This window comes from Cyprinodon variegatus, unplaced genomic scaffold (assembly GCF_000732505.1).
Source record: "Cyprinodon variegatus isolate N-32 unplaced genomic scaffold, C_variegatus-1.0 Scaffold317, whole genome shotgun sequence".
Taxonomy (NCBI): domain Eukaryota; kingdom Metazoa; phylum Chordata; class Actinopteri; order Cyprinodontiformes; family Cyprinodontidae; genus Cyprinodon; species Cyprinodon variegatus.
In genome coordinates this window covers 889617-902121 of record NW_015150770.1, presented here as the reverse complement: position 1 = coordinate 902121, position 12505 = coordinate 889617, and the positions used below count along the sequence as shown (strand labels likewise).

Genomic DNA, 12505 nt, shown 5'->3' with positions numbered 1-12505 from the left:
GATGGATGGATGGATGGATGGATGGATGATGGATGGATGCTATAGCAGTGTTACCGTTTACATTGTTTAAGCTAAAAACCATTTTTCCAGTTCTTTATCAGTAACATTATATCAGTCTGTCTGTAGCTGAGCTCTAGAACATTCCTCAGACTGGTTTCCTGTTTCACTATCTGGGTCAGAGGCAGCAGGAAGTGAGCAAAGTTTCACTTCAGGATTCCTACAATGGATTCCTCCTGATGTCAGGCTCTGAGCTCCACAGAGACATGAGGACTCTCTGTGACCCGTCAGAACGACTGAGGCCAATAAAGGGAGGATTGTTTATGGGTAAACATTCAGCAGGGATCTCCCACCAACCCCTCCTCTGTGAATCAACAGGCTTTGCTGCATGTGCGTGCAGAGAGGAGGTGCTTCCAGTCTCCTCCTCCTTTTTACTACCAGAGCCACCTCCTCTTTTCCTGGTCAGTCATTACTGAGCAAACAGCAGCTCTTCCTGTTGCTTTCTAACTCTCTGGTTTTTAGAGCTTGCAGCTGCTGCTGTGATTATTTTTTGTTTTAATCGGTGCATTAACAGTTTGAGGAGAATGGACAATAACCCCCACGCTGCCAAGATCCAGGCCAGGATGGAGAAGGCAAAGGCAATGAGTGAGGAGGACAAGCTGTACAGATTCAATGGGGTGTTGTACCCCATCCTCATGTGTCCTGAGGAGCATTTAAAGTGTCTGGTTGACATTAAAGCCAGGGAGGATGACATCATGCTGGTGGCTTACCCCAAATGTGGTGAGTTTAAGAAAAATATCCAGAAAAAATCACAAGGTTGAACAATCAGGATCCTCAGGCTGCAGAAAAGCATCTAAAGCTTTATAGGCGACTCAGTGAAAAGTTTTCAAAATCCAAATTTCCAGCCAATTATAAACCTAAATATAATTGTTAACTAGGCTTATTAACTTTTTAACTTTACTTTTTAACTTTTCAATTCGCTTTTTACCCTTTTTCTTGACTTGTAAATTTTTTCCAACTTAATTTACAGTAGGTAATATGTCATTAATCTAATTGGTCAAATGCTAAAATCAGATGTACAGCCATGTAGCAGGATCTTTGCTGAACGGCTGGATATAGATCTAGTGCTTCTAGACCTCACTGAGGGACGGGGGGAATCCGTTTATAAGGGGGATGCAAGGAATCAAAAACGCTGACTTGCACTATTAAGGGTTAAACTGTCTGACATCTTTATTTTAGTAATTCTAGATATCTAGTTTATACACTGCTTTATTGCTGCTTAGCTGAAAGAAAAACTTCAATTAAAATAAAAAAGAAAACAAAAAACGTATATGGAAGTTCATCAATAGCAGAATTTTGGTCTTTTTAGATGGAAATAATCAGATGGGTTTAAAAAGTTCAGTAAAACTTTTTCATGAAAGAAATTGTTTGGATTTATGTTGCAGAAATTTTAGTTTGCAATAAAAAGTTGGTCTGCAGGAAACCTAGAACACCTCCTAGTTACGTCTGTGTGGTGGGAAAAAAAGTATTCAACTATTCACTTTAGTTAAATAAATGCAGATCAATGGATTTCACTCAGTTGGCATTTTATTTTCATATCTTTGCAAAGAGAGAACAGTTCATCATTACTGCTCTGTAATCAGCCCCGTTCTGCCTGAGCAGAGTTTGTTAACTTTACTTCCAATAATGGAAAGTAGTCAGAGTCAAAACAAATTACAGACACTTTGGTTAAACAGCAACATGTTATAAAATAAACCTTGATTAAGAATCTGGTTGTTTTGGGAAGAAGCTACAGTATGTCTGGTCTACAAACGTCCTCACACAGAGAAACAGGCTGAGTGAAAACTTTTATAGTGAGTGAAGAGGATAAATAATATATGAAATAAGAGAAATCGAAATTTTCCGACCAAAGTGGAAATGATCAGATGGGTTAAAAAGTTCAGTAGGTTTTTTATTGAAAGAAACAGTTTTGCTTTATGTTGCAGAAATTTAAACTTACAATAAAAAGTTGGTCCTCTGGGTCTTTTGACCTGCAGGAAACCTAGAACACCTCCTACTTGCCTCTGTCTTGGTCTTAGCTGCAATTAATACAATTAAAATAAAAAATTAACAAATTCAGCTGTCAGAACAGAATATTTACCATAAAAAACCAGGAACTCAATCAGGTCAGGATTTAAACTGATTTTCAAACCTGCACACTGCAAAAATGATCTAGAAATAAGTAAACATTTCTTAAATTAAGTGCATTTACACTTGATTTGAATAGGTAAATTTGATAATATGCCAATGGAATGAGTATTTTTACCCTTAGAATAAGATAATTAGATGAAATGCACTTGAAATAGGAAGATGCAATTGTGTTTTCTTATTTTAAATCTAAATTGTCTTGTTCCGTTGGCAAAGTGTCTCTTTAATCTCCTCAATTTAAGAAGAAATGCACTTATTTTAAGAAAAAATTACTTATCTAGATTTTGTTTTTTTTCCAGTGCAGAGATCATTTATCAACCTGGACTTCAGGTTTAAAGACCGGCGCGCTGTCAGGGGAAAATAATACATACTGCATGCAAATGGTGGAGTCCCATTTTTTCACCTGCCTGCACCTTAACCTCAGTCCAGACTTTACATAAATGCCTCTATTGTTGAAGGTCGTTGCTCCTGGAGGTAAAACAGGTTGGGCCCGTAGAAGGAAAGCCACTCCTGCCTCCAGGAGACACTTCCTCCCAGACTATCAGCCTTGGACGTACAGAGGTCTTTCAAGCAGTTGATAAAAGTTTTACAACCTCATAGCGTCCATGTAGCTTAGCTTCTGTTCACCATTGGAATAAAAGTTTTAAAGCTTCGTTTAAATAAAAAGATAAACTGTTGTATAGGAATGTAAAGGAAGGCTCAGTGATGTGATAATTAACCCTCCATCAGTGAAAAACTTTGAAAATCCAAATTCCCAACCAATAGTGTTATTGGAATCCAGGACAAGACTTTATTACCTTTGGAACATTCAAGAAATACGGATATTTTGAGAGCAAAAATGTATTTAAATGTAATAACAAGAAACAAATATATTAAGAAAAATATAGGAAATTCATCAAAAACACTTTAAGAGTGAAAGAAACACATTTTGTTTGGTACAAAATAACGTTAGAGCAGGCATCTCCACAGTGGGTCCTGAAAGGCCGATGTCCTGCAGGTTTTACAGGTTTCCTGCTCCAGCAGCTGATTTACATCGATGGCTGATTAACAGGCTTTTGTTGAACTGCAATCATCAGAATCAGCTGTGCTAAAGCAGAGAAACCTCTAAAACCTGCAGGACAGCGGCCCTTTGGGGACGCCTGCCTAAGAGCCATTAATGCTGATAATGGCACTTACATTTTCTAGTTTATGCACCTAAAAATAATCACTAACTAGGATTATTAACTTTTTAAATTTACTTTTTAACTTTTCATTTCGCTTTTTACCTTTTTTCTTGACTTTTTCCAACTTAATTTACAGTAGCTAATATGTCATTAATCTAATTGGTTAAGTGCTAAAATAAGATGTACAGTAATCAGCAGGATCTTTGCTGAACGGCTGGATATAGATCTTGTGCTTCTAGAACGCACTGAGGGACGAGGGGAATCCATTTGTAAAGGGGATGCACACGATCAAAATGCCATCTTGTCCTTTAAAGGGTTAATGTGGACCTGTCAGAATTTTAAAAGGAGAAAAATTAAGCAAATCTTAATCCTCCCAAAATGCAGAGATCTAACCTCCATCATGGCTTCCTTGTATGTGGTGACAGCTGCAGGAATAAACTATTTATCTATACTTGTATTGCTTAATATCTCATTAAATAAGTTGCTAAACATTCCTGCAGAATCATGCAGTGAATATTTATATGCATTAAATGCAGATAAATAACTTATTATTGGCTTAAGTTATTCACCCTGTAAATGAACAAAGTAGAAAACAAATGTTTGCAACTTCAACAATCCCCTCATTATATGGCTTTAATTTGATAAACATGAGGACTGATAGTTAATAATCTCAGAGATGAAAAGCAAAGGTCAAAGTTACCTGTAATAAATGTTTAATTTATATTTCTACATTCAGATAGACGCGCTATAACATATAATCACCAATGAGGAATAAAATGAAATAGTTTCAATTCCAGGCTGCGAGTCATTGAAAAATAATCACAGACCTAAATTCACCTAATTTGGTGTTTAATTCTAGAAAACAGTTTTCTGCTATATGAGGAATAAAAGTGCTCTTTTAATTAAAGCTCAGAGAATACCACATGGTTCAAAGAAACTGCTTCAGATGTAAATGTTTATTAGGTCAATGGAGATGGAAGAAAGAAACAATCAATTAAAACTGAAAACTGTTCCGGAAAACTCAAAAAAATGAACCATCACCTTCTTAAAGAGCCAAACCGAATAAAAACATCACAAAAAGGGAAATATAGTGTAGATGCTTATCAGGCAGAGTCCTTTTTCCATCCATCTATCCTTCTCTTCCTCTTTATCCGGGGCCGGGTCACAGAGGCAGCGGTCTAGGCAAAGATCCCTGAGGCGACAACAGGCCAGCTCAGAGACATAGTCCCCCCAGGGTGTCCTGGTCCTTCCACCAGGCCTCCTCCCAATGGGACATGTCTGGAACACCTCCTGATGGAGGCGACCAGGAGGCATCAGGAACAGATGCCCGAGCCTCCTCACCTGGCTCCTTTTGACGTGGAGGAGCAGAGACTCTACTCCGGCTCCTCCCGGGTAGCTGAGCTCCTCACCCGATCTGGAAGGGTGCGCCCAGCCACCCTGCGAAGGAAACTCATTTCACCCGCTTGTATTGGCGATCTTGTCCTTTCGGTCATTACCCCCATGTCATGACCATAGGTCGGGGGGGGGGGGACGTAGATCAATCAGGAAATCGAGAGCTTTGCCCCCCTGATTCAGCTCCCACGACAGTCCGATACAGCGACCGCATCACTGCAGACGCCGCACCCATCCGTCTATCGATCTCACGCTCCATCCGTCCGTCACTCGTGAACAAGGTACCTGAACTCCTCCACTTGAGATAAGGACTGTCCACTGACCGGAAGAGGGGAGTCCACCTTTGGAGGTGCCAATCCTCATCCCAGTCGCTTCAATGGCTGCAAACTGCCCCCAGTGGACGTTGGAGGTCCTGGTTTGATGAGGCCAACAGGACAACATCATCTGCAAACAGCAGAGACAATATCCTGAGGTTCCCAAACCGGACACCCTCCGGTCCCTGGCTGCACCTAGAAATTCTGTCCTCTATAGAGTCCTTTATATCCAACTCTAATGGTAAGATGGATAAATGAATATAGCCCCCATTAAACCTGCTCAGAACAGACCCCAGGTCCTGGAGGGAGGAAGGATCTGTGACAACGTTCCTTAGTGCACCTATGTCACCTTAGGCTACTATCAATTTCTAATCATTACTGTGTCATTCATTGCAAACATGTCATATTGGCTTGAACACAGTTTCCATACTGCAAAAAATTAAAATCTACATAAGTCATTTTTTCTTGCAATAAGTAATTTTTCTCTTGAATTGAGGAGGTAATTGAGACACTTTGCCAATGGAACAAGACAACTGACATTTAAAATAAGAAAACACAATTGCATTGTCTTATTTCAAGTGCATATTATCTAATTATCTTATTTTTAGACTAAAAATACTCATTACATTGGCAAATTATCCCATTTACTTACTCAAATTAATGGTAAATACACTTAATTTAAGGCATTTTTTTCTCATTTTTAGATGGTTTTTGCAGTGCATTTTTATAATCAAGCGTCATCTTAGTCTCTCTTTGCCCATCTGTTCACTGTTTGCAGCCAGAAATGAGGCTCTGATAGTGAGCTGCTCTGGTGAACTGACATGTTGACTCTAGATAACAATGTTTCCTTTGTTTAATGTCAAAAGAAAAACTATCAACAGAAGTTAACTTTTAATGTTCACATTATTGCTGAAGTAAAAAATGTTCAGTGGAAAAATGATCTAGAAATAAGAACAAATTTCTTAAATTAAGTGTATTTATCATTAATTTCAGTAGGTCAATAAGATGATCTGCCAATGGAATGAGAATTTATGCTCTTAAAATAAGATGATTAGATAAAATGCACTTGAAATAAGACAATGCAATCTGTTTTCTTATTTTAAATGTCAATTGTTCCATTGACAAAGTGTCTCTTTTACCTCCTCAATCCAAGAACAAATGAATTTTAAGAAAAAATGTCTTATCTAGATTTTTATTAGTGTGGAAGTTGGAGCCAGATTCTGAATAACATGCTGTGTGTCCCAAAGAGAGGAGGATTGAATGTAGGCCTGAGGGAGTTGGAGTGAAAAATAAAGATGTTTAAATACAGCAAATAGTCCCAGAGGTGAACAGAAGATACTAAAACAAATCTAAAGTCAAACCAGAGTGATTGAAGGAAGAAGACGGAAAATAAATACTGAGAAGAACGATGAGTAAAACAAAAAATAAAGCAGATGAGACTAGAGCAGAAAAGAATTCTCAAGTAGGGTGGAGGTTTGTAGAGGACCCAAAATCTAGAGACTGAAGCTGAACGTGGTTACTTGCAGATTTAATAATAAAAAAAGGGCAACAGAAGCAAAAATCCACAAAACAAAAATCCACAAAAACTGAGAACCAGGAATCCTCACAACAAGGCGGCAAAGAAATGACGACAAACAGGCAACAGTGGCTGAGCAGGAGGTGCATATATGGGAAACAGAAACAAAGACCAGGCTGATCAGCAGATTGGGAGCAGGTGTGAACAGAGGAGACTAGAAGGAAGCTAGGAGAAGGAGACTGACACTAGAGGGCAGCAGAGGGCAGACAAGAAATACCTAAGAACTCAAATATGATAAAAAAAATAACTAGAATAACACAGAATGGAAATAAAACCAATGAAAACTCAAGGATAAAACTTAAACAGAACCAAAACCATGACAAGTAACGAACAGAATTACTTTTATTGTCTTTTCAGCTTCAGTGTCATACAGCTAAACTAGTGGCCAGCCTGGAGTTTTTAGTTATGTCTAATAAATAAACAATTGTTATCATCTATCATTTTATTATTCTTAACTTTTACTGAGGGGTTGCTCAGTGGGGCAGTGGGTAGAACTGCTGCCTTTAAGCAAGAAGGTTCTAGGTTTGATTCCCGGCCCGGGGTTTGCATGTTCTCCCTGAGCATGCGTGGGTTCTCTCCAGGTACTCCAGCTTCCTCTCACAGTCCAAAAACATGACTGTTAGGTTAATTGGCTTCACTAAATTCTCCTTAAGTGAGTGTGAATGGTTGTTTTTCTCTGTGTTTCCCTGTGATGGACTGAAGACCTTTCCAGGGTGGACCCCGCCTCTTGACCCTAGACAGCTGGAGATAGACACCAGCACCCCTCGCCACCACAGCAGGGATAAGCGTGACAGAAAATGGATGGATAGAACTTTTAATGAGGAGCAATTAAGATCCATAACTTTTAATATGTCTCTAGGTATACAGAAAAATGTAGACTGTAATGAATGAATGTGAATTTATTTAAGAGAATTTGACAAACAACAATAGATAAATCAACCAAATACACACAAAAAAAAAATATTGTAAACATCGACCAAACCAAACACCAATTTCCAAACGAACTAAATTCACCTGAACATAAACAGAAACCAAACCGTCCACCAAATAAACCTCTCGATATAAACAGCCAGATAAATGACATCCATTTATTATGAGGAGGAGCAGTTTGATGATCCATAGTAGATTATTGTTGGTATTGTTCCTTTAAGCTAGGATTTTATGTTGGCATATGATATATCGACTCATAAATGAAAGTATTATATTAAAAGACTTTAATGACTGTACGCCCACCAGCTGTAATCTCCATCATTAGAAAGCACACTGAGCATAATACACAGGATAAAAATGGCGAGGAGCCTGAGGTGGGCGGGGTGCAGCTAAGGAATGTAGCCTGTTCTATTTTCTGTGAAATGTTTACTTTCCTAGAGGCCTTTTGCACGACAGCCAGCATGAAGGAAGCCGACATGAGATCAGCTCTTTTGCAGGAATGCAGCACAGGAGCCGGTTTTGCAGAACATGCTTTAACAGAAGCCTGTTACCAGAGATATTCATCTGCGTTTGACTTTACTTCTGTTATCTCGGTTTATTAAATGAAAACCAGTTCCTCTGCGCCCTCAAACACATTTCTGATGTTTTTATTATAATGGGCTATCCCACACACTAACTTTTCCATATCTGAAAATATAAAAGGATATAAAATATACAGCAAAGGCTGGAATAAAAGCTGATACACAGTTTTTTTTCCTGAACGTTTTCCTTTAAAGGTATATTAGAGGATTTTCATGATTTTTTTGAAAAGACCTGCCCTCTTCAAATTAGAAGAAATGCACATGCACAACCCTGTACCCGCTCCTGAGAGGGAATGCCTATTAAACGCGTGCGAAAGTGTGCACGAGCCCATCCCTCGTGCACGCATAGCTCATGCTAGGTTACTGTGTCCGAATGTCCACCCTAACCCCTAAATCCCTCCATCACTATATAGAGCGGGGACTTTATAGTGAACTCAGCTACCTGACCGTTCACAAAGATGATCACTACTTTTTGCTCCGTTGGTCACGTAACTCCTCCTCCGCTGCGCGGCGCCTGTGACGCCTTTGTTATTAGTCGCTGACAGCGGGCCGCTGTCAAAGCAAACATCTGCCTCTTCTGAGGCCTTTCTTTTATTCTCATACACTTCGTAGACACTTTTTCCTGTTACGAACCGCGGTGAGAAAGGTGAGCTTCAACGACTGTCTGAAACCGTAGCTCACCACAGATATACGCCTGAAAATGCGCTGAAAAAGATGGCTAACGGGACGATCATGTAGGACGGCCTTACGTAAACACATCACCAGAATGATTGAGCATTAGGAGGACCACTGATTGAGATGATCCACCCAGAAAAAGAACATCCTCCACTATACCTTTAACAGCAGGACATGAAACCAGATAAACTCCTCAGTAGAGACTGACATTGGGACGGTACAGGATTAAACATTAGCGGGAGCAGACGGGAGCAGGAGCAAACCGATAGTAACTAAAAAAAAAAACTAGGATCGATGCCAAAAAATTAAATACAATAGAAAGAAAAAAAATCCAGTACTGGTGCCGCTATTTTGTAGTTATTTTCCTTGAAGCCCACACTATAATGCGAGTCAAAAAAACTACACGACCCAAAAACCAACAGTGCTTCCGCTCTGAGATTTTCTCCCGCGCTCAAAAACAACAATGGAGGGACCAACAGTTAGAAACAGGAACTTAACTGATCCTTGATAGAAATTCAGATTCAACGTATTGGCAGGAATCTTATTGATGACAACCAGAATGGGAGTGGGAGTCATTCTGAATGGGAGCGGGATGGGAGTGGGAGTAATTTCACCAGGAGTGGGACGGGACAGGATTTTAAGGAGTGAAAATCCGCTCCGTGTCAGTCTCTCCTCCTCAGTAAAGATTCACATTAACATAATGACTCTCTGTCACAGTGTTGCCAACTCAGCCACTTTGTCGCTTTATTTAGCGACTTTTCAGATCCCTCCAGCGACTCTTTTTCAAAAAAGTGACTAGCGACAAATCGAGCGACTTCTCTGGTGTCTGCCGTGCAGCGGCGGTTCTAGACAGGGGCCAATGGGGGCCAGTGCCCCTGTAGATCATGTTATGGCCCCTGTACCGAAGACAATACTCAAAGAGATTCTAATGATGATGCTCTTGAACAGACATGGTTCCTGATTGGTCCTTTGGATCTATTTCTTTTTTTTTTTCTTCTTTAAAATATTCAGTTTTACTAATTACTTTAAAACAATAAGGTGATAGTTTTCCCAGTTTTCATCTGCTAAATGTTTTTTTTTTTTTTAAACAAAAAAATAATTTTTTACAGCTGAATTTATCAGTTTTTCTTGAGTTCTAATTCTGATTTTATAGAAAACTGTCATTCTAACTTAAATCAAGTTAAGAAAATGTAAAATTCCTAAATGATGAAGGTATATTGAACTATTGTTCCAAATAATAGCTTGATTTGATCTTTTAGATATTTATATAGCTACAATTTTTTGAGTTTTTTGCTATGCTACGGGATTTTTATTTTTATTTTAACGATAATTAACATTTTTAAGCCAAAAAATAAATATTTTCAGTTGGAAGTTAGAATTTTAGTTAAACCGAATTGAATGGAAATTTCCCTTCATGCAGCTTTCTTGATATATTTGAATCCTTGCCCTGGTTTATTTACTTCAGGCTTTTTGGTGCCCCCATGAAAACACCCCACCCTGCCCCCCTGGAACATTTGGTCTAGAACCGCCACTGCTGCCGTGGGGCTCCTCTCCGTCCCAACCCCGTTTTCCCGCTTCCACAGGAGTCCCTCTAAACGCTGCAGTCAGAGCCACAGCATGTTTACCGTCCAAACAGCAAATGAACCGCGTGCATCCGCCGGGATTGACGGCGCAGGTTGATCACGCTGGAATCAGCTCCCTCAGTTACCTGCCATAGAGAAGCTTGACCAACATGACGATGACACACTCTTTATGTGAGCAGGCGAGCACAGCCTGTGTGTGGAGGGAAATCTTATTAGTTAAACAAACAATAATAACCATTATTTGCTCACATTGTCATTAATTCTTTGTAGTCTTTTTTTGTTCCATTTAGATTGTTAATGTTAATGTAATGTAAAAAATGTTATGGTTCATGGTTTTACCATGATTTTTAAGCTCCTTAGTGGACCACAAGGGGGAAAAAAAAAGTAAAAAATAAAAAGATTATGCAAATTAGGCAATGACATCATTCAGCGACTTCTAGCCCAGCCAATAGGCACTGAGGAGTTGGCAACACTGCTCTGTCAGATAGACGCACATATCCATAAATCTAGCTTCATATAAACCCAAAACTTGCGGGTCTTCCTGTCACTAAACATGCTAGTTGATTAATTCCTGCATTCTGTGGATGTTCAGGCTTTAACTGGATGGTTGGCGTCATGAAGAAGATCATTGCAGAGGCCACCCAGATGAAAAATGAATCCAAGATGCCGCCCTTAATGGAGTTCTTTGGACCAGAGGTCATGAAGGTACTAACCTCCTGCATTTCACTTTCTAATTAAAACCCTGCAGTTAACTGTCAAATATTACTTTGAAATGAACACTTTAAGTAATCTGAAAGCAAAGTTTGAATTCTGATGGATTGTGTGTTTTATCAGTGTGGGGAATTTCTGTGTCCAATGGTTACCTGCAGAAGAAGCAGACTGCTGTCTAAGTTTAGACTGGCTGCGTTTTTAACTATTTTGATTTCAGGGCATCAATGAAGCTCCGTCTCCAAGGTTTCTGGGGACTCACCTTCATCCAGACAACATGCCCCCGTCCTTCATCCAGAAGAAACCAAAGGTACATTTTCAGTCTGCTGTAAGAAGCCTTTAAATCTGTTGCATTTTCTTCTGTATTTAAACATTTTATGCAACCTAAACAAGTCAAGTAAGACCCAGATAAACCTGATTAACTGAAACATGACCAGATGATTACACATTTGATTTATATTCCAAAAAACAAAACAAAAAATCAATCCTCTGGACTTTGTTTCCAAGTTTGAAGACGTTTCTCTTCCATCCAGGAAGCTTTTTCAATTCAAAATGTCAGAAATAGCGTTTAGTTCCAGGTTTTATCCAGCAGCCCAACAAAGCCTGGTTTTAGTTTAGAAAACATGCAAATAGAAACGGATGAACGGGTCCCCCCCTTTGGAATGGGGGTGCCTGGAACTCATTTTGAATCGACAAAGCTTCCTGGATGGGAAGAGAAATGTCTTCAAACTTGGAAACAAGTTTTTCTTTTTTACTTTTTTGGAAAGACTATGACCTGTTTGACTGAGGATCTTCACCAGCAATTTGATTTATAGTAAATATTTTAAAATGAAGCAACATAAATTCAGGTTAGGTTAATAAAAACAGCTTTACTGATCATATTTGATCTCCTCTCCTAGACGGTGGTGGTCTTCAGAAACCCTAAGGACACCTTGGTCTCCTTCTACCATTTCTGCAACAACAACCCAGTCCTGCCGTCTACATCCTGGGAATCTTTCTTTTCCAAATTCATGAAAGGAGACGGTGGGTGAAAAGAAGATTTTACCATATCTCAGGGACCATAGATGTCAGGGTTTAGTTGTGGTTTGAGGACCCAAATGCAGAGGCAGAGAGGCTGAGGAGATTTCTTGCAGCTTTAATGAAATAAACACAGGTAACAGATGCAGGAATCCAAAAATCCAACATGAAAAATATAAAGCAAACCAGAACTATGGAGACATCTGGGGAAACAAGGAGAGACGAGATAGGTGGACAACAGCATGGGAGGACAGCAAAGACAAAGAACCAACAAAGAGGGAGAGCAGAGGGAGAATATAGATAGCTGACAGAGACAAAGGCAGGGCTAACGAGCTGACAAGGAGCAGGTGTGAGAGGAGACAACGAGGGAGCCAAGGGGAAA

At 39.4% G+C, this 12505-nt stretch overlaps 1 protein-coding gene across 1 annotated transcript in view; it reads left to right on the top strand.

Moving 5' to 3' along the window:
- Nucleotides 1–451: 451 nt before the first annotated feature.
- Nucleotides 452–12505, top strand: part of sult6b1 (sulfotransferase family 6B member 1) — a 20323-nt gene continuing 8269 nt past the window's right edge. Inside the window, exons 1-4 of the mRNA XM_015384595.1 lie at nucleotides 452–777; nucleotides 10991–11103; nucleotides 11327–11416; nucleotides 12006–12129. Coding sequence (XP_015240081.1) covers nucleotides 582–777; nucleotides 10991–11103; nucleotides 11327–11416; nucleotides 12006–12129 — 523 coding nt within the window. The 5' untranslated portion in view covers nucleotides 452–581. The remainder of the gene's footprint in view (nucleotides 778–10990; nucleotides 11104–11326; nucleotides 11417–12005; nucleotides 12130–12505) is intronic.